At 35.7% G+C, this 19,190-nt stretch overlaps 12 protein-coding genes and 1 pseudogene across 13 annotated transcripts, besides 1 other annotated feature; 5 read left to right on the top strand and 8 right to left on the bottom strand.

Annotated features, from left to right (window-relative positions):
• Positions 1–14,775: part of a mobile genetic element that runs on past the window's edge.
• TVAGG3_0944550 (uncharacterized protein) lies at positions 494–967 on the top strand (the record flags this gene model as incomplete). The annotated part of the gene is made up of 1 exon (XM_051253067.1): positions 494–967. The coding sequence occupies one exon, from the start codon at positions 494–496 to the stop codon at positions 965–967; it is 474 nt and encodes a 157-aa protein (XP_051078641.1).
• Positions 1,072–1,527, bottom strand: TVAGG3_0944540 (uncharacterized protein; the record flags this gene model as incomplete). Its single annotated transcript, XM_051253066.1, has 1 exon — positions 1,072–1,527. One exon carries the CDS (start codon positions 1,525–1,527, stop codon positions 1,072–1,074), a length of 456 nt encoding a protein of 151 aa, XP_051078640.1.
• Positions 1,589–1,899, bottom strand: TVAGG3_0944530 (KilA, N-terminal/APSES-type HTH, DNA-binding family; the record flags this gene model as incomplete). The annotated part of the gene is made up of 1 exon (XM_051253065.1): positions 1,589–1,899. A coding segment is annotated over one exon (311 nt), but the record flags the coding sequence as incomplete, so codon positions are not given.
• On the top strand, positions 2,007–2,381 carry TVAGG3_0944520 (uncharacterized protein; the record flags this gene model as incomplete). The annotated part of the gene is made up of 1 exon (XM_051253064.1): positions 2,007–2,381. One exon carries the CDS (start codon positions 2,007–2,009, stop codon positions 2,379–2,381), a length of 375 nt encoding a protein of 124 aa, XP_051078638.1.
• TVAGG3_0944510 (organellar and viral DNA polymerase type B) lies at positions 3,036–4,001 on the top strand (the record flags this gene model as incomplete). Its single annotated transcript, XM_051253063.1, has 1 exon — positions 3,036–4,001. One exon carries the CDS (start codon positions 3,036–3,038, stop codon positions 3,999–4,001), a length of 966 nt encoding a protein of 321 aa, XP_051078637.1.
• TVAGG3_0944500 (uncharacterized protein) lies at positions 4,124–4,789 on the bottom strand (the record flags this gene model as incomplete). The annotated part of the gene is made up of 1 exon (XM_051253062.1): positions 4,124–4,789. One exon carries the CDS (start codon positions 4,787–4,789, stop codon positions 4,124–4,126), a length of 666 nt encoding a protein of 221 aa, XP_051078636.1.
• Positions 4,962–5,694, bottom strand: TVAGG3_0944490 (annotated as a pseudogene). Its single transcript has one exon. A coding segment is annotated over exon 1 (733 nt).
• On the bottom strand, positions 6,088–7,725 carry TVAGG3_0944480 (keratin-associated protein family; the record flags this gene model as incomplete). The annotated part of the gene is made up of 1 exon (XM_001293200.1): positions 6,088–7,725. The coding sequence occupies one exon, from the start codon at positions 7,723–7,725 to the stop codon at positions 6,088–6,090; it is 1,638 nt and encodes a 545-aa protein (XP_001293201.1).
• On the bottom strand, positions 8,754–9,360 carry TVAGG3_0944470 (organellar and viral DNA polymerase type B; the record flags this gene model as incomplete). Its single annotated transcript, XM_051253061.1, has 1 exon — positions 8,754–9,360. A coding segment is annotated over one exon (607 nt), but the record flags the coding sequence as incomplete, so codon positions are not given.
• On the bottom strand, positions 10,381–10,995 carry TVAGG3_0944460 (uncharacterized protein; the record flags this gene model as incomplete). Its single annotated transcript, XM_051253060.1, has 1 exon — positions 10,381–10,995. One exon carries the CDS (start codon positions 10,993–10,995, stop codon positions 10,381–10,383), a length of 615 nt encoding a protein of 204 aa, XP_051078634.1.
• Positions 11,021–11,416, top strand: TVAGG3_0944450 (uncharacterized protein; the record flags this gene model as incomplete). Its single annotated transcript, XM_051253059.1, has 1 exon — positions 11,021–11,416. The coding sequence occupies one exon, from the start codon at positions 11,021–11,023 to the stop codon at positions 11,414–11,416; it is 396 nt and encodes a 131-aa protein (XP_051078633.1).
• On the bottom strand, positions 11,840–12,301 carry TVAGG3_0944440 (uncharacterized protein; the record flags this gene model as incomplete). The annotated part of the gene is made up of 1 exon (XM_051253058.1): positions 11,840–12,301. One exon carries the CDS (start codon positions 12,299–12,301, stop codon positions 11,840–11,842), a length of 462 nt encoding a protein of 153 aa, XP_051078632.1.
• TVAGG3_0944430 (uncharacterized protein) lies at positions 12,623–13,096 on the top strand (the record flags this gene model as incomplete). The annotated part of the gene is made up of 1 exon (XM_051253057.1): positions 12,623–13,096. One exon carries the CDS (start codon positions 12,623–12,625, stop codon positions 13,094–13,096), a length of 474 nt encoding a protein of 157 aa, XP_051078631.1.
• Positions 14,776–19,190: the final 4,415 nt, after the last annotated feature.

The raw sequence follows: 19,190 nt of genomic DNA, 5'->3' as shown, positions 1-19,190 counted from the left end.
TTTCAGTGTGTCATCTCTCTTTCGTGTTTCACCAACGTTTGCATTTGTTATGTCAAACATCTCTCTTCTTACTTCATGAGGTACAGCTCTTCTTGTTTCACCAACGTTTGCATTTGTTATGTCAAACATCTCTCTTCTTACTTCATGAGGTACTGAACGTCTATGATATAAGTCAATAGCAATGTCATTTAAAGGAAATGCTCTTGCATGGACTTCGTCCTCGCCGCGTTGCGGCTTTATGAACTCATGAATTCTATCATAACTTATTGCACCATTATAGTCTTTAATGAAGTCAGCGAGTGCTTTTTTGTTTGTTGCGTAATGCTTTGCAACATCTATATTAGCTTCTGTAAGAAGTTGTTTTATTTCCGAGTGTTCTAACTTAGACAACTTCCGATACATCTTTAGTAGGAAATAAAAAAATATTTTTTGAAAAAATTAGATTAGATTTTTTTTAAGTTATTTTTCAAAATAATTTAATATTTTTATTTTAATGAAACACATGCAAGATTGCAAGTTCTTTTCATACAATGCTCTCGCTACTGCCATCAAGAATGAGTTCAATAATGCTTCAAACGTTAATGTTATCTTTAACAAGAAGTTTGTGAAAGAATCTAAGTTTGGTCAGTATGTCAGACCATTAGCTATCGTCATTGACCGCAAACGTTATACTTCACAAGAGTTAGCAGTAGTTTTGAAACAAAAGGGTTTCTTCGTGAATGTCAAAGATACACACTATACTGTCATAAAGAACTCCAACATTGACTTCTTCAGTATTGCTATGAATCTTTCCGAACAGAAAGAATATAAGAAGGGTGAAACATCTGTGAAATATTATCCTTCATCTCTGAAGACAATAACGAACAAAGATGTTATACAAAAGTTCTTACCAAAGGTTGAAGAAGCTTCAATTGACATTGACGAAGGAAGTGAAATGGTTGAAGAAATTGACCCTGAAGCTATTTAACCAAAAATATATTTTTGGTGAAGAGGTGAGATATCACCTGTTTTTTCACCTCATTCTCTCTTCGTTAATGTTGTCGTGACTTCTTCGTTAATGTTGTCGTGACTTCATTCTTCCTCTTTGAAGTTATCGAAATATTCTGTTATTTTTTCCTTCAGTAATGTTAAGTCTTCTTTGAAGGTAAGTATTGTGCAACCTTTGATGTCATAGTGTGTTTGAGGAAGAGTATTTTTGACAATTTCTTTTATTTGCTCATTCGGTGTCATTGAAATCGGTAAGTTTTCACGATAGAACCAGTTTCTGTCAGATTTATATATTTTAGCAAGGTCGTAAAAGCTTTTGTTGTTTCTTCTGACTAAATGCAACATAACCATATCTCTATCTTCTTCTTTCTCCAACTCTTCAGTATAAATCATATACTTATAACTCTTTTCCTTTCCTTTTGGTACTGAACGTGGTATTCTTTTCTGTATGCTTTTGTCTTTGGATTCAATGACTTCATCTTTTGCTTGAAGTTTCTTTTCCATCTCTCCACGTTCTGCTTTATATAGTTCATCTAACATCATGAAAATATAACAAGCATAACGAGGTGAAGCCCACATTGCTACAGCATTTACTAAAAGTCTATGAACATAATAACCTTTCAAACCAGGTGCCAAATTCTTGCGATTTTCGTACGGAATCTCTTCCCTCGGTTTTCCGAGGGAAGCAATCATATGAGGAAATTCTTCTAAAAGTTCTTTTGCCTGTTGGTTTTCAAACCAATGATATGCTTGCTTTGTAGAACGAAGAGCGTTCATTATACTTTGCATTTGATACATATCATCTTTGACTGAACGAATGAGTCTCAATTGTTTGTTATATTGTATGTATTCGTATTCTTCATTTATGGCTTCATGAACGATAGCAGTTGTTGTGTTCTCTAATGTTGACATTACTGTTCTTACATACAGGATAAAAAAATAAATAAAATAAAAACTAACTTTATTTTTTCTGAGATAAACACTATTTCTTCACAACATTAAATTTTATCCTGTATGAAATGACTTTAAAAAGATTATTGACTGACTTCGAATACTATCTCATTGACGCACTGACAGACCCTCAAAACTGTGTTGAAAGTTCTTTAAGCTTTAAGATTGAAGGTACGACGCATTTTGTCTTCACTTACGTATTGAAAGAATATGACCGTTATCATAACGAAGTGAATCAAACACTAATAAAATTTGTAGATAAAAAATTGGTTAACAATGAATATTTTAAACGTGAAGACCCAAACACTGCTGGAGATGATGAAGAATACAGACAAGTTATTGAAAAAAATAACGCAAGATTAGATGCAATAGAAAAGAAGTTTAATGAATGTCTTACAAACACGTATGAATATCTTATGCAGTGGGAAGCCAGATGGAAATAAATTTACGTCAAATATGCAATTTATAAAATCTTATGTCGACAGGCTACGTAGCACAGTGGTCTAAGGTGGTGTTATGGAGGGGTCAAGGTCTGTGGTTCGAACCGCGACAGCGCCGTATTTTCTTATTTTCTTTATTTGTCTTGTTTGTCGTGAATAAAAAGTGTCATAAAAGTGCTCTATCTTCCACGGGAATAAATAAAAAATTTACTTTATTTCTTCTTTATTTCTTTGTTCCCGTGGAAGAAGGGTTTTGCTGTTTTTTCTCAGCCGAAATCAATGATTTTTTCATTTTTGGAATCCTTAGCGAATGAGGAATCTTTTCTCTCGTGGAAGCTTTGACCTAAAATATAATTTAGGTGAAGAGGTGAGATGTCACCTGTTTTCTCACCTCTTTTTTCACCCTCGTGACTTTGTCATAACTTCTTCGTAAATGCTTTGTCATAACTTCTTCGTAAATGCTTTGTCATAACTTCTTCGTAAATGAGTGTAAATGACCAAAAATATATTATAGGTGAAGAGGTGAGATGTCACCTCTTTTTTCACCTAATTTCTCACCCTCAGCCGCTAAGCATTTGAATTTTCATGAATTTCCTTAAGATAGAAAAATAACGTTAGTTTTATTTTTATTTATTTTTTTATTTTGTATGTAAAGATATGATTTCAACAATCGGCACAACAACAATTCAAGCCGCGAACGGCGGGACTCTGTCCACAACAACTTCACCAAACTCGTTAGTCATGAATCCAACATCTATGTTAGTAGAGATGAAAAGCTTCATTCCTTCTTCATATACTTTCGAAACAAAAATCCAGAAGATAAAGCAAGAACTTTTAACAAGTAATTTAGACTGTAGTGCGAAAGATGAAACAAATGAACAGTATCTTTATGAAATGCAGGACATTATTGACCATTTACCTAAACTACCTGAAATTCAGCATCAAAAACTAACTATTCCTGAATTCGATGAAATAGAAGTGAAACCAACTGACTCAGTAGAAATAAAGAAGTTCATTCGAAAGGTAAACTATGAGTTTCTAGGATTTCATTGCAACCATAAGGTTATGGACAAAGATTGCGACATGGTATATAAGAATGTTTCTGACATATATAAATCCGGGGAGTTTAAGACCTACGATAACTTTGTTTCGTTAGTTGCTGAATGTGTATGGCAGATAAGAGATAAAGATAGAAGAGGTAAAATATGGAACGAACAGATAAGACCAACTGCTTTTGAGTTAAAGAAAACCATTGACGCCTTAGTTGTTTTAGCAGGTAAGGTTTCAGAATATAACGCAAAAATGAATCCGCAATGTTCTAAATGTAAAGCAGCAATTAGGAAATATAACTACTCCGTCAAAGAGATAGAAAGAATGCGAAACGACTATGCAGACTTAAAGAAAGAAGCAGAAAAGCCAGCAGAAAATAAAATGGACATGTTAGCATTTCTGAACAAAAACTATCCAACTGCTGACGATTTCCTTCTATCTGACGTCAAGAAGAAGTATAAAGAAACTTTCGGCATTGTTAAAACTTTTGACATACTGACAGAAGAAATAGAAGCTACGAAATTGTTTAGGATTTCAAATATACATCGTACAATTCATGTAAAACGCTTGTGAAAAACTGGGGTGAGAAAACAGGTGAGAAAACGGGTGACATCTCACCTCTTCACCTATAATATATTTTTGGTGAATTCAATAAAAATAAGCCGCTAGCGGCAAGGGCGAAGCCCATGGTTCATTTACTCACAATATTTTTGTACAAAACGACCCCAAACTTTTAACTTCTTTTCTGCAGCTTCAAATGCTATCTTAGCGAGTTCATATTCTCTAAATTCTCTCTTTAAATCTTCTTGTTCCCATTGGTCTAGTTCGTATGGAGAATCTCTATAACCATAATATATCTCACGTTCATGTTCTAATTGTTTTTCGCACATTTTTCCAACTTCTTCTTCGAACAAAGGTTTAGCATTCTCCACTGTATCTTCGAGTTCTTCTTCATCTAACTTCTCATGAACTTTCTTGTCTATGGAGTCCATAATATCTTTGACATAAAATGCATACTTTACAGAGCACCATTCAGCAACAAAATGAACGAGGTCAGGATGTATGTAAATACCTTTGAATTCATTCATAACGCCCTTAGTAAGCTCATAAAATGCTTGTTTTGAGGTTGAGCCACTTTTGGCTCGACCGTATTCTTTCAACCAAAACTCAAGAATTTCCTGCATTTTAGCACTATTGAGAAATCTGTTTAAATGGTTTAACTTTCCTGCTTCTCTCGCCATCTTTGTTGCATTAATGTAACCATCCTTGTCTCTACGTAAGACTTCAATACCATTATAAGTGCCTTTTGTGAATGTTTCACCATTAGATTTGTTCGTGAATGTTTTTGCTTCGACTGACATTTCTGTTCTTACATACAAAATAAAAAATAAATAAAAATAAAACTAGCGTTATTTTTCTTCTTAAGGAAATTCACGAAAATTCAAGAGGTGAAAAAAGAGGTGAAAAAAGAGGTGAAATCTCACCACTTCACCTAAATTATATTTTTGTCTGATTTACATCCAACGAAAAAGTTTAGAAGAATTTTCTTATTCTTTCTGGCATGTTTTTATCTTTCCAGTACTCCCGCTCTAATGGTCCCAGATGAGTTGGTTTAGATTCTCTCAAGTTCTTAGATGGTATAACATCTTCAACGCCTCCTTCATATCTTACTTTATAAGTGTCATCGTTTGTGTTATAGTCAAGTATTTCAATAACCACTCCTCGCTTTGCTTCGTCAATGGTTTCAGCAAGTTTGCCATTACTACTTTCGACTAATTTATGTCGAGGGTAAAATGCTATGGAGTCGTCAGCAGCTTTTATAAGATATCCATTACCTTGCGTAGAGTCTACGATATAATAATTTCGACTTAACCTTAAACGTTTCTTTGTCAATGGTTTGTCGTCAAGAACTACACGAACTTTTGTACCAGGAATGAGAGTAAATTGTGTTGAATTTCTGATATTTTGTGTTTGGCTTCGTTTCTTTTGTATATACTTTTCTTCTTGTTGTTGTGTCATTGAATTTGGTGTATGTCCTGTTGTAGAATGTGTTGAGGAATTATATACTTCGAGAAAATGTTTCATTGTTTCTTCGGTAAAGTCTCGCTCTTGATTTAAATCTCTGAGAGTCCTTATGAAGCGGTTAATGATACCGAGTATGTTATGGTTATGGTCTTCAGTAGTGTAGTGAGTTATGTTATGCTTAATGAGAAATTCTGTGATTTCGTTGCTGAGGTATGCACCGTCTTGGTCTGATGTTAAAATACTTGGGCTATGTTCTGCTACAAACTTTTGTAAAACTCTTAACACTTCATGAGTTCCTTTATTTCTCATTATATACGCATATGCTTTACGAGTGTTAACATTTATGAAGATGAGGAATGGTTTATGTCCTCCTTTTCTGCTTTGAATGAGAGTGTCAAATTGGTATGCGTCAGGAGTGTTGGAGTAAATTGGTAAAAAGTAGTCGTAAGGATTTATTTTTGTTTGATGTACAACATTTTTGTCAAAGAACCTTTTCACTTCAGCTCTGTTAGTAAATCCCGAACTCTTTGCAGCTTCATTGAACTTCTTAAATGACCTCCATGGATGTTGTTCGAATACTTCTTTCAAGCTCATTTATGTAAAGTTAAAGATTTTATTCTAGGCTCAAGCGCGTTCATTGAACTCTATACCATGCGAATACAGTCATAAATGGTGGCATATAATCTGCACCCGAGCCTGTTGGATTTGTTGTGAAAGTATGGACATGATTTCCTCCTGGTTCAGTTTGTCGAAAAGTCTTTTTTGCTGCATTGTTATAAGATGGAGATAAAACATCATTGCCAGCTTCATACTCTGAGTTGTATAATGGGTGGTCTCTTAATGAGTGGCTATGGTCGCCAGAAAAGTTTGTAGTTCCTGTATGAGTGTGCGGTGGAAGGTTTGCTTCTGTAATTTTCTTTGAACCTCCGGCTTGTTTTGAACTTTTAGTACAATATAAGAATTTGTCTACAATCTGTTCCCACTTACCAAAACCTAAAACTGTTGCTGGATTTGTTGAGTTCATTGACGTATAAATAGAGCCTATAGGATATAATGTTTCAAGAATCTGAGTCTTTAATGTTTGAAGCTCTGTTTTGTCTGCTTTCTTGTCTAACATTGCTGGTAGTTCATATGCTTCAAAGTTTCTGGCATGACTTTCAATGTTCCTGCAACTGTTATCTAAACTGTTAAGAGTATCTTTTACGCTTGTACTTGGATTTTCTAATGGTGCACTTGAACCAAGGTCAAAGTTCAATATTATGTCGTCTGCTCTAACAGTAGTGAAGGATTTATGTGTATGGTTCTTGTCAGCTTTCTTGTCATATAAATCTTGAGCAGTGAATTTAATATTATGTTCATCCTTCATGACATAAACATCTTTACATCTAATGTTTCTCATCGTCGTTATGTCGTCATCCGATGTTAAACCTTGTGGAAAGTTAGGAGGTTTACAATATAATGCAGCCGCGTGCGGCGGGGCTCCGCCCTCCCCACCAGTTTCTTCAACCGTTCCTTCAATACTTTCTATAGCAACAGTTGTGAAGGATTTATGTGTATGGTTCTTGTCTGCTTTCTTGTCTAACATTGCTGGTAGTTCATATGCTTCAAAGTTTCTGGCATGACTTTCAATGTTCCTGCAACTGTTATCTAAACTGTTAAGAGTATCTTTTACGCTTGTACTTGGATTTTCTAATGGTGCACTTGAACCAAGGTCAAAGTTCAATATTATGTCGTCTGCTCTAACAGTAGTGAAGGATTTATGTGTATGGTTCTTGTCAGCTTTACTGTCTAAAGAAGTTTGAAGTTCATTTATATCGGAGATGTTGTGTTTATGAGATTTCAAAACTTTGTTCGTTGCGTCAAGTTCAACTTTGTCAGCTTTACTTTTAATAGCATCTTCAAACGTTATTTTTGCCTTAACTCTTAACATAAATCTTGGTTCAACTAATACACCATTAACAGAGAAAGTAGAGGCATAAATTTCATCGTTATAACTAAATGCTTCTGGTGCTTTACCTGTGTCATACTGTACAGTACAGCTTATGTCATAACCTTTAGCACGAATGTATTTATATCTTCTTTCATTAACATTTTTTGTCTTCGCTTCATCACTTCGTGTTAAATATCCATGGTAGTCCGTTATAATCTGTTCGTCTGAAGTTATATAATGAACGTGGTTTTTATCTGCTTTTTCGGCTAATTTCTCATTAACATCATTCACTTCTAATTCAACTCTTCCGCCAGAACTCTTATTATCATTAATCTTTTTCATTAATTCGGTAATTACGTCATAAAGACTATATTCTGTTTTCGGTTTTGTAAATAATGAGTCAAAATTTCTTTTCATCATTACATCGCTGACATTAATGATATCACCAATTCCTTTTTCATTTATTCTCTTCATTAATTCTGCAATAATGACGAATATATAATCTGTTAATTTATTCTCTTCATCGAGGGTTATAGAATGTTTTGAAATTGAATCATTAACTCCTCTAAATAAATCAATAACTTCAGGATACACGTTTTTAATGTCTTGAATAACCCGACCAGTATCCTCGCCACTATGTGGCTCTGAGCCCGTTGGGCTCTGTTGTTCATGTTCTTCGTTCCCGTCGTTACGTGGTTTTATATCTCTAACCATCATCAACGCAGCCATAACCGGAGGGTTTGTTGCTACCTGTTCGAAAATCCGTCCGTTATGTATGGTATATCTAAATAATTTCTTTGTGTTTGTTAAAACATTTGAAACAAGTCTTTTAAAACCATCTACAAAATTTCCTGTTTCACCTAATGTTCTTGCAGCATTTACAAGCTCACCCATTCCCGCTTTTGACCCCAAAAACGTCCATATTGCATTTATTTCACTCTGTATAGTTGTCCATTCAGCGAAACTAACACCCGCATTCGCTAAGCTGAAAATGAAATTCAGTGGATCGAACTTAATTCCACCTTCTTTTTCAATTTCAACGAACTCACTAACATGAGATTTTAAATATTCTTTCGTTAAAATTGTTTTCCCCGATGTTATGTCATTAACGAAACTATCACCGTCAAAAGTTAACGAATTCAATTTCGTCGTTGATGCTTTTATTTCATACACCGCTTTATCGATAGTTTTTGGCTCACCTTCTTTAGAAGCATATGAAACATTAATGAATGAATTATATGTATTCGTGAATGAATTAAAATCAATGATTTTCATTAATGACGCCTTTAATGATTCATTAACTGTTGAATCCCTTAAAACAATTAATGAACTGTCATGGGCTTCGCCCTGGTCGCTTCGGTCTGAAAGACCTTCAGGACTCAAAGAGTCCGTTTGCGACTTTATGAAAGGTACACTGCAAACCGTCGAGTTTGGATCAAATGCTGTAGTTGGTGCAGGAATATTAATGATATAAGTCATTAAATCATTAAGTGACGTAAATAATGTTGTCGTTTTTGATTTAATTTCTTTAGCATCTGTTATATATGGTAATTTTATTTCTGTAGTTTCTGAATTAAAGATATTCGCTAAAATGTTTTGTAAACTGTTTTGAACAGCTGTGTAAACCGTTGAATTCGGAACTCTTACGATTTCACCATCCTTAATAAAAGGCATTGTACATGACGTAGTGCTTGGGTCAAATCTTTCGGGATTATAATTCAACATATATTCTAACGCTTCATATACAGACCTATAAACAGTTGTGTCGTTCTTCATGACAACTTCACCATTTACAATGAATGGCATAGTGCATGGAGTTAAAATAGGGTCAAACTTTTCATAGTCCTTCCATGTTATGTATTTCTCGGTATTTCCATCAGAAATAACAATATATTTGTCAGTAAGTGTGAGAGAGTATTGACCAAAATATAAACGTTTAGCTCTGTCAGCTTCATACGCATATGCAGCAATACTCATATTTTAATGAGAATAAAATGTTGTTCTATTTGCAAAGTACAGACCCAAACGAATACGGGACAGTAAAGCTACAAACAAACTTAGGTCTTCAGAATGAAGCGCTTGCTTTCAGAGTTGTTGACTTCAATACTATCGCTTCATTCGTTATAACAGATGAAACAGATTTCATGGAGCTTGAAATAGATGGAAAGAAGCACGAAATAAGATTTCACAATAATGTAGAATATAAGATGGAAACATTAGCTGGAGTGTTAAATGCGCTCATAAATACTACAATAAACAAGGAGAACGAAGAAAACTTAATGAATGTTAAACTTATTGCAGGAGTTTTGAAGTTCAGTTATGCGAAGGAGTTTAAGATAACACGAATGAGTCATAGAGTTCAATTGCTTCTGGGAGCATACCATATGACATGTCCTTTGAAAAGTGTTGACAAAACGATTGAGATGAAATCTGTTCCATACGTATGTTATGGTAATTGTTTATACGTTGAGTCAAAAATAGCTAATGTCACAGGTATTTCAGGAGTTAATAGTAAAGGTTCAGTAGAATATAAATCCTTCTGTTATGCAGTCAATTCAATGTTCATTCCAAACGTTCCTGTCATAGTAACTCATTTAGGTAAATGGGTTCGCATTAGTCCTCATAATTTGAAAGACATGCAATTCAGACTTGTTGACTTTCAAGGAGAGCCTGTAGAACTGAAGGCACCAGTGCGAATGACTGTTGAAGTTGACTTTTTAGAAAATATTAAATGCAACAGCTTACAAGAGAACTCAGAGCTAAAAATATAAAGTATGAATGTTATGTATTAGGTCATGAACTTTGGTTATTGCTGTTTGATGAAACAAATGAGTTAGTTATGTCAGTCAAGAGAACAGAAAAAGGCGTCAAAGGCGCCGAGCGCAAAGCGCTATATTGTGTTAGTGAAAACTGCACCAAGTCAATAAGATTAGGTTTGCATTATGAAGATGAGTTCGATACTGTTGAAGAAGTTTTGGATAGATATTACAAATTGCTTTAATTTACTAAAACATATTTCAAACAAAGCTTATATTCTGTTGAAAGTTTTGTATACTCGTTCGAATATTTATACTTAAACTCAACTCCTGTAGTTCCTGGTGTTTCAATGATGCGGATGTTACCTATTTTCATGAATGGTGGCGTTTGACCACAGCATTCGATTTCAGGGTCGAGATAGTCAATGACACATTGTTTCCCTGTTATTCGTGATATAACATTTTCAAGGTCCTCCTTTGTTAGAATTATTTGGTTCTTGCTTATAAGATTTGTCAAAAGCTTCTTATCGTCTTTGAGTAAAATTGTTTGGTATAACTGAAGAAGGTAATGGTCTACGTTATCTGAAGGATTTGTTTGAACATTTGTGTAAGGGTTGTCGTTGGCTTCTCTTGAAAGAATTTGGTCCAGTGGTGGATACTCTAACTTAACATCTGATGTAGCGTTAGCGTTTGAAGCTGAGTTTAAATTCACGGATTTCAGTTCTGGTTCTTTTTCTTTCAAACACTCTGAACTATAGTTCTTTATGACAATATTGTTTGTCGTTCGTGAGTCAACATTTGATGTTGGTTCAATTGGAACATTAACGGCACCAGCTAAGATGGATTTGCTTCTCATTTCATATAGAATAAAAACCTTTTATATGTATGAAATGAACAATATACTCGACAAGGGTTTGAATGTAAAGCTAACGAATGAAAATATTGTTGAATTCACTGAGACAGGTGCTGTGTATAAAGATGTAGAACTACTGAACAAAAGAGCTAAGGGAAGAAGCAGGAACATGAACAAAGGGTGGAAGCCTATAAAAATTTATGTCAATGATGGCTCAGGAGGTTCAAACATAAAGTATGCAGAAAGTTATAGAGTTTATGCTCTCAAAGGTGAAAAGCCTTCATTTAAGAACAGCTATTCTAACGCATATCCTCAAAAGCTAACGGATGGAGAAGTGGATGATATGAATGACAGCAAAAATATTAACAGAAATGGCGACAGAGATGCAATGGAATTTGTTTACCATCAGTCAATTGAAGGTTAACTTTAAAACAATGTTGGTCGTTCCCATGGAATATTTTGACTTTAATGGTATTAGTCATGATTGAATCTCAAGGTATGAACGAGGAGAGATGAGAGACTTATATGCTTCCCAAATTTCTTCAAAAGGTAATGTTATACCTGACTGTTTCCAAATGAGTTCAATATCATAACGTGAGAAACCTTGAAAGATAACGAAGTCAGTTATGAGACGTTTTATGTTTAAAGCAGAAAACGCCATGTTTGCATAAGTATTGCTACAGTTAAGTGGTAATGTCTGACTTTAGTAATGATGTTAGCTAATGGTGAGTCAGGCTTTGACACTAAACCTTTTCCGGCGAAGTCGTCGCAAACGAGCAGAGTATTTGAGGATACTTTTTGAAGGGGTATTTTGAAAGTTTTGACAGAATGTAGTTTGTAAGTCGTTTCATATCGTAAACTCCTGAGTATTGACGTAAGTGGTGTTTGTCAATAATTCTTTCCATCTCTTCTGAAGTCTTTTGCATTCCTGACTGTATAAATTCAACGATGGCATAATATTTCCTCTTACGTCGAACGTAACGTTGAAGAAATTCATGAGTTCGCTATCTGGAACTTTAACGACAGATGCTTGAACTTTTGACATAAATGTTTTCGCTGTTGAGTCCATAGAGTCTGAAGTTGCTGATATAATGATTTGGTCATAATATGAATCTTGACCTAAACGCTCTGTTATGAGTATATGACGAATGAGGTTAAATGTCTTACCTGAACCCATCTTTCCACAATAGAAATACACACCATTTGAACAGAATTCATAATCTTTGCTGAAAGGAAGAATGAGAGAAGAGTTAAGTTTGTCTGTAGTTTCATTCATGTCTTCATCTACGTCATGTATTAAATGCTTCATTTTATCTCCATTAAAAATGCAAGTCAGAAATATTCAGAACATAGCACCGAGTCTAACTGACAAGAGTATAAAGATATACTATGAACACGTTATGATGAAACCAACCAAAATTCAAGAAAGTCAGTATACTTATGAATATCCAAGACACTGGGTAGAGTATGTAGGAGGTGAGAAAGCTATTGAAATCAGACAGGTTCGAAGTATTCCAGCAGGAAGGACAATATTATTGAAGAACTTTAATGTTTTGAGGTATAATGATGAAACAAAGAAGCAAGATAGTTTTCCCATTGCTGTGTATGTGAACTAGACACAGGAGATGACATGAAAGTTTTTAACACAAAGCTTCAAACGGTAGTGAGAGAACAACTTACTGCGGAAGGGCATCCATTACCTTCAGAAGTTACCATAGCATATAATTTTGAAACAAACTCAATAGATTTTAAAGTCATCTCTGCAAAGAAGTCAGGTTTTACATTTAATGAAGCAGATGTATATTCGAATGAAAACTTCAAAGCTATTGCATGGTTAGATAATGACGATTGCTTTAAGAAAATATTTAAATTCAGTGACTCAACGATGTCAATAGATGACCTTCGTGGAATGTTACCATCGATGTTTACAGTAGAAGGTTCAGCAGGATTGCTTACAAGATTGTCAATTGGTGGTATTTGGTCTCGTGAGAACATTGTTATAAAATCCAGTATAAGTGAATTTGCTGAAGAATCTATATTATGTCTTTCAAACTACATGTATTCGCCACCGAAGCATTATAGTATAACAAACTTTTGTCAGTAAGTTTAAACATAAGACTTGTCGAACCTTCTTCAATGAAAGATGTTGTGCTACCTAAAGATGGAAAGGATGGACTCATTATTGAGATGATTTTAATTGCATATTAAATGAGCTTGTTCTTGAAGGTCAGTCATGATGAAATAACTGTTGTAGAAGATGTTAGCAATTGTTCAGACATTTTGAAGCGAATAGATGAGATAAGAAAGAAGTTAGATAGACCGCAAAGCGGTGAGGGCGAAGCCCGTGAGAATGTTTATGTTTCATTGACTTTCTCCAGTAACGAGAACTTTTATGAGATAATATTGAAGAGAGATGATTTTAATATGGTGTAAATGGTAGCTTGGGCAGCTTTAGGCGCAATGGGAACAAAAGCATTAGCATTTGGAGCAAAAGCACTTGGAGCTTATGACGCAGTAAATAAAATGAGTGGAGGAAGGGTTTCGAAGACATTAGATGCAAATAAAGGGAAGATTGGAGGCTGGGTTGCAAAGAAGTTAAGATTAAATAAAATAGGGCTCATAAATAAAGCATCCAATTTGGTTGCGACTGAGTCGGAAAATGCTTTAGGAAAGGACGATGAGTTTTCAAAACACGCAAAAGACTTTAATGACCAGATGAAAGGTGAAACAATGCATTTAAATAGAGTCGATGGAACTCTTCCTCCACCAGCAGTTCTTCCGTATGGTCCCTATGGAATGTATGGAAACCCTTACGAAAGACCATTTGACCCATTGACTGGTGGAAGTAACTGGTATCATTACGGACGAAGAAGAAAGACAGTCAAGTTGGAGACAGACGTGAAGAAAGCAACTAAAAAGAAACCAAGGAAGAGAGTTATAAAGCAATGAATTCATGAGGTGAAAAAAGAGGTGAAAAAAGAGGTGAGATTTCACCACTTCACCTAAATTTATTTTTGCGCTATGTTTTCATACGTGTGGGAGTGGTGATATCATTAATTTTTAAATAAATGTGGGAACAAAAATAAAGCATATCTACTCAACAGGAATGAGACCCTTACTGACTATGTATTCGTTTAATGCTTGATGAAAACAATGGTACATATTATCGTATGGGTATACACAACGTCTGTTTCCATCGTCGTCGTATATGTAGAGCTCAAATCCAGTCCAACCTTCTTTTGTACAATATGTAGCTTTATTTAAGTATGCATTTATGTAGATAAGGCAATTTTCTTCATCGCTCCAGAAATAATTTTTGTTCTTTGTTGAAATAGTTTTCGTTCCTCTGCGACCATAAGGAATGTATGCAATGAACTTTGCGTCATAAGGGATTGTAATATATTCAGGGTTTCTTTCATCGTCAATGGGTCTGTCTTTGTTAAAATGCATGTTTCTCAGTTTTACTTGAGTTTTGAATAGTTCACGGAAACGTTCTGGGAAAGAGTCATAGTAAATGTAGTCGGACATGTCTTTACAATGAAATAAAAAATTAAAAAAAATAAAAATAAGGTTATTTTTATTTAGTGAGGACGGTAGGGAATTCGTTAGTGAAGTCGTTAGTGATGTCGTTTATGTGTCAGATGGTTTTGTAAATATTTAAGGTTAAGTTGGTGTTATGGTTGTGTTGTAAAATATACGTTACTGGTTTCGTAAAGTGTCAAAACCGCTAAGTGGTGTATGGAGGCGCGCAGTGCCTCAGTACACAACTTAGGGATACTAACTTCCTTACCTCAGACATTGACTTATCCTTACCTCAGTCATTGACTCATCCTTACCTCAGACAACAACTCATCCTTACCTCAGTCATTGACTCATCCTTACCTCAGACAAAAAGTCATCCTTACCTCAGACAAAAAGTCATCCTTACCTCAGACAAAAAGTCATCCTTACCTCAGTCATAGACTCATCATTACCTCAGTCATAGACTCATCCTTACCTCAGTCATAGACTCATCCTTACCTCAGTCATTGACTCATCCTTACCTCAGTCATAGACTCATCATTACCTCAGACAACAACTCATCCTTACCTCAGTCATTGACTCATCCTTACCTCAGACAACAACTCATCCTTACCTCAGTCATTGACTCATCCTTACCTCAGACAACAACTCATCCTTACCTCAGTCATTGACTCATCCTTACCTCAGACAAAAAGTCATCCTTACCTCAGTCATTGACTCATCCTTACCTCAGTCATTGACTCATCCTTACCTTAGTCATTGACTCATCCTTACCTCAGACAACAACTCATCCTTACCTCAGTCATAGACTCATCCTTACCTCAGTCATAGACTCATCCTTACCTCAGACAACAACTCATCCTTACCTCAGACAACAACTCATCCTTACCTCAGACAACAACTCATCCTTACCTCAGACAAAAAGTCATCCTTACCTCAGACAAAAAGTCATCCTTACCTCAGTCATTGACTCATCCTTACCTCAGACAAAAAGTCATCCTTACCTCAGACAACAACTCATCCTTACCTCAGTCATTGACTCATCCTTACCTCAGACAAAAAGTCATCCTTACCTCAGACAAAAAGTCATCCTTACCTCAGACAAAAAGTCATCCTTACCTCAGTCATAGACTCATCATTACCTCAGTCATAGACTCATCATTACCTCAGACAACAACTCATCCTTACCTCAGTCATTGACTCATCCTTACCTCAGACAACAACTCATCCTTACCTCAGTCATTGACTCATCCTTACCTCAGACAACAACTCATCCTTACCTCAGTCATTGACTCATCCTTACCTCAGACAAAAAGTCATCCTTACCTCAGTCATTGACTCATCCTTACCTCAGACAACAACTCATCCTTACCTCAGTCATTGACTCATCCTTACCTCAGACAAAAAGTCATCCTTACCTCAGTCATTGACTCATCCTTACCTCAGTCATTGACTCATCCTTACCTCAGTCATTGACTCATCCTTACCTCAGACAAAAAGTCATCCTTACCTCAGTCATAGACTCATCATTACCTCAGTCATAGACTCATCATTACCTCAGTCATAGACTCATCCTTACCTCAGTCATAGACTCATCCTTACCTCAGTCATTGACTCATCATTACCTCAGTCATAGACTCATCCTTACCTCAGTCATTGACTCATCCTTACCTCAGACAACAACTCATCCTTACCTCAGTCATTGACTCATCCTTACCTCAGACAACAACTCATCCTTACCTCAGACAACAACTCATCCTTACCTCAGACAACAACTCATCCTTACCTCAGTCATTGACTCATCCTTACCTCAGACAACAACTCATCCTTACCTCAGTCATTGACTCATCCTTACCTCAGACAAAAAGTCATCCTTACCTCAGTCATAGACTCATCCTAACTCTTGCAATAACATATATTTACTTCAATGTATGTGAAATTTTCTCCCTAACTTATCAAATATCACTCAATTACTCAATTATTCTTTCTTAATTTAACTCCTTACCAGAACTTTACATTTAAATTCAAAATAATTTTATTATATTAAATTTTCAAAACCATATTTTAGTTCAATACTATTATAGATATAACTTTGTCAATAATGAATATTTTCGCGATTTGGCAACGAAATATGAATCTCTGGCCGGTGTAGATTCAGAAACACTGGACAAGTATTCATTGAGTTATCAAAGATTTTATTCGTGGGTATAAATTAATTAATATGTGAAATAATTATATAATAAGAGACGGATATCCAACACTCAGTCTCTCTTTGACATCCAACACTCAGTTTCTCTCAGAGACATCCAACACTATAATTTCTTATATATATTCCTGAGACTGAGGTAAGGATGAGTCAATGACTGAGGTAAGGATGAGTCAATGACTGAGGTAAGGATGAGTCAATGTCTGAGGTAAGGATGAGTTGTTGTCTGAGGTAAGGATGAGTCAATGACTGAGGTAAGGATGACTTTTTGTCTGAGGTAAGGATGACTTTTTGTCTGAGGTAAGGATGACTTTTTGTCTGAGGTAAGGATGAGTCAATGACTGAGGTAAGGATGAGTTGTTGTCTGAGGTAAGAATGAGTTGTTGTCTGAGGTAAGGATGAGTCAATGACTGAGGTAAGGATGACTTTTTGTCTGAGGTAAGGATGAGTCAATGACTGAGGTAAGGATGACTTTTTGTCTGAGGTAAGGATGACTTTTTGTCTGAGGTAAGGATGAGTTGTTGTCTGAGGTAAGGATGAGTCAATGACTGAGGTAAGGATGAGTCTATGACTGAGGTAAGGATGACTTTTTGTCTGAGGTAAGGATGACTTTTTGTCTGAGGTAAGGATGACTTTTTGTCTGAGGTAAGGATGAGTCAATGACTGAGGTAAGGATGAGTTGTTGTCTGAGGTAAGAATGAGTTGTTGTCTGAGGTAAGGATGAGTCAATGACTGAGGTAAGGATGACTTTTTGTCTGAGGTAAGGATGAGTCAATGACTGAGGTAAGGATGAGTATATGTCTGAGGTAAGGATGACTTTTTGTCTGAGGTAAGGATGAGTCAATGACTGAGGTAAGAATGAGTTGTTGTCTGAGGTAAGGATGAGTCAATGACTGAGGTAAGGATGACTTTTTGTCTGAGGTAAGGATGAGTTGTTGTCTGAGGTAAGGATGAGTCAATGACTGAGGTAAGGATGAGTCAATGACTGAGGTAAGAATGAGTTGTTGTCTGAGGTAAGGATGAGTCAATGACTGAGGTAAGGATGACTTTTTGTCTGAGGTAAGGATGAGTCAATGACTGAGGTAAGGATGAGTATATGTCTGAGGTAAGGATGACTTTTTGTCTGAGGTAAGGATGAGTCAATGACTGAGGTAAGAATGAGTTGTTGTCTGAGGTAAGGATGAGTCAATGACTGAGGTAAGGATGACTTTTTGTCTGAGGTAAGGATGAGTTGTTGTCTGAGGTAAGGATGAGTCAATGACTGAGGTAAGGATGAGTCAATGACTGAGGTAAGGATGACTTTTTGTCTGAGGTAAGGATGACTTTTTGTCTGAGGTAAGGATGAGTCAATGACTGAGGTAAGGATGAGTTGTTGTCTGAGGTAAGGATGAGTCAATGACTGAGGTAAGGATGAGTTGTTGTCTGAGGTAAGGATGAGTCAATGACTGAGGTAAGGATGAGTTGTTGTCTGAGGTAAGGATGAGTCAATGACTGAGGTAAGGATGAGTTGTTGTCTGAGGTAATGATGAGTCTATGACTGAGGTAATGATGAGTCTATGACTGAGGTAATGATGAGTATATGACTGAGGTAAGGATGACTTTTTGTCTGAGGTAAGGATGACTTTTTGTCTGAGGTAAGGATGACTTTTTGTCTGAGGTAAGGATGAGTCAATGACTGAGGTAAGGATGACTTTTTGTCTGAGGTAAGGATGACTTTTTGTCTGAGGTAAGGATGACTTTTTGTCTGAGGTAAGGATGAGTCAATGACTGAGGTAAGGATGAGTTGTTGTCTGAGGTAAGAATGAGTTGTTGTCTGAGGTAAGGATGAGTCAATGACTGAGGTAAGGATGACTTTTTGTCTGAGGTAAGGATGACTTTTTGTCTGAGGTAAGGATGAGTCTATGACTGAGGTAATGATGAGTCTATGACTGAGGTAAGGATGACTTCTTGTCTGAGGTAAGGATGACTTTTTGTCTGAGGTAAGGATGACTTTTTGTCTGAGGTAAGGATGAGTCAATGACTGAGGTAAGGATGAGTTGTTGTCTGAGGTAAGGATGAGTTGTTGTCTGAGGTAAGGATGAGTTGTTGTCTGAGGTAAAGATGACTTGTTGTCTCAGCTAAGGATGAGTTGTTGTATGAGGTAAGGATGATTTATTCTCTTCACTACCTATTACTGACGGGTCCATGGTAGTATTCATTTTATTTTTATCGTTTTATTTTCCTTCAATTTCAACTCTAAGCATCAACTATCACACAATAGTTCCTCTACCTTACACCCAACCAATCCCATATTGAATCTTAACTTTTCCTCCTGATATTGATAAAATAAATTTCAATTGTTCGTTTCCAGATCTTGTTAAAGAAAAAAAATTCACTCCTCTTAGATACAAAGAGAACTACTCTATCTAAATTTTTCAAAAAAAAATACATTTTCTTATTTTACATATTAAAAAGTACCAATTTTTATTTC

Source organism: Trichomonas vaginalis, chromosome I, assembly GCF_026262505.1.
Source record: "Trichomonas vaginalis G3 chromosome I, whole genome shotgun sequence".
Taxonomy (NCBI): domain Eukaryota; phylum Parabasalia; order Trichomonadida; family Trichomonadidae; genus Trichomonas; species Trichomonas vaginalis.
This window is presented reverse-complemented; position numbering and strand designations above follow the sequence as displayed.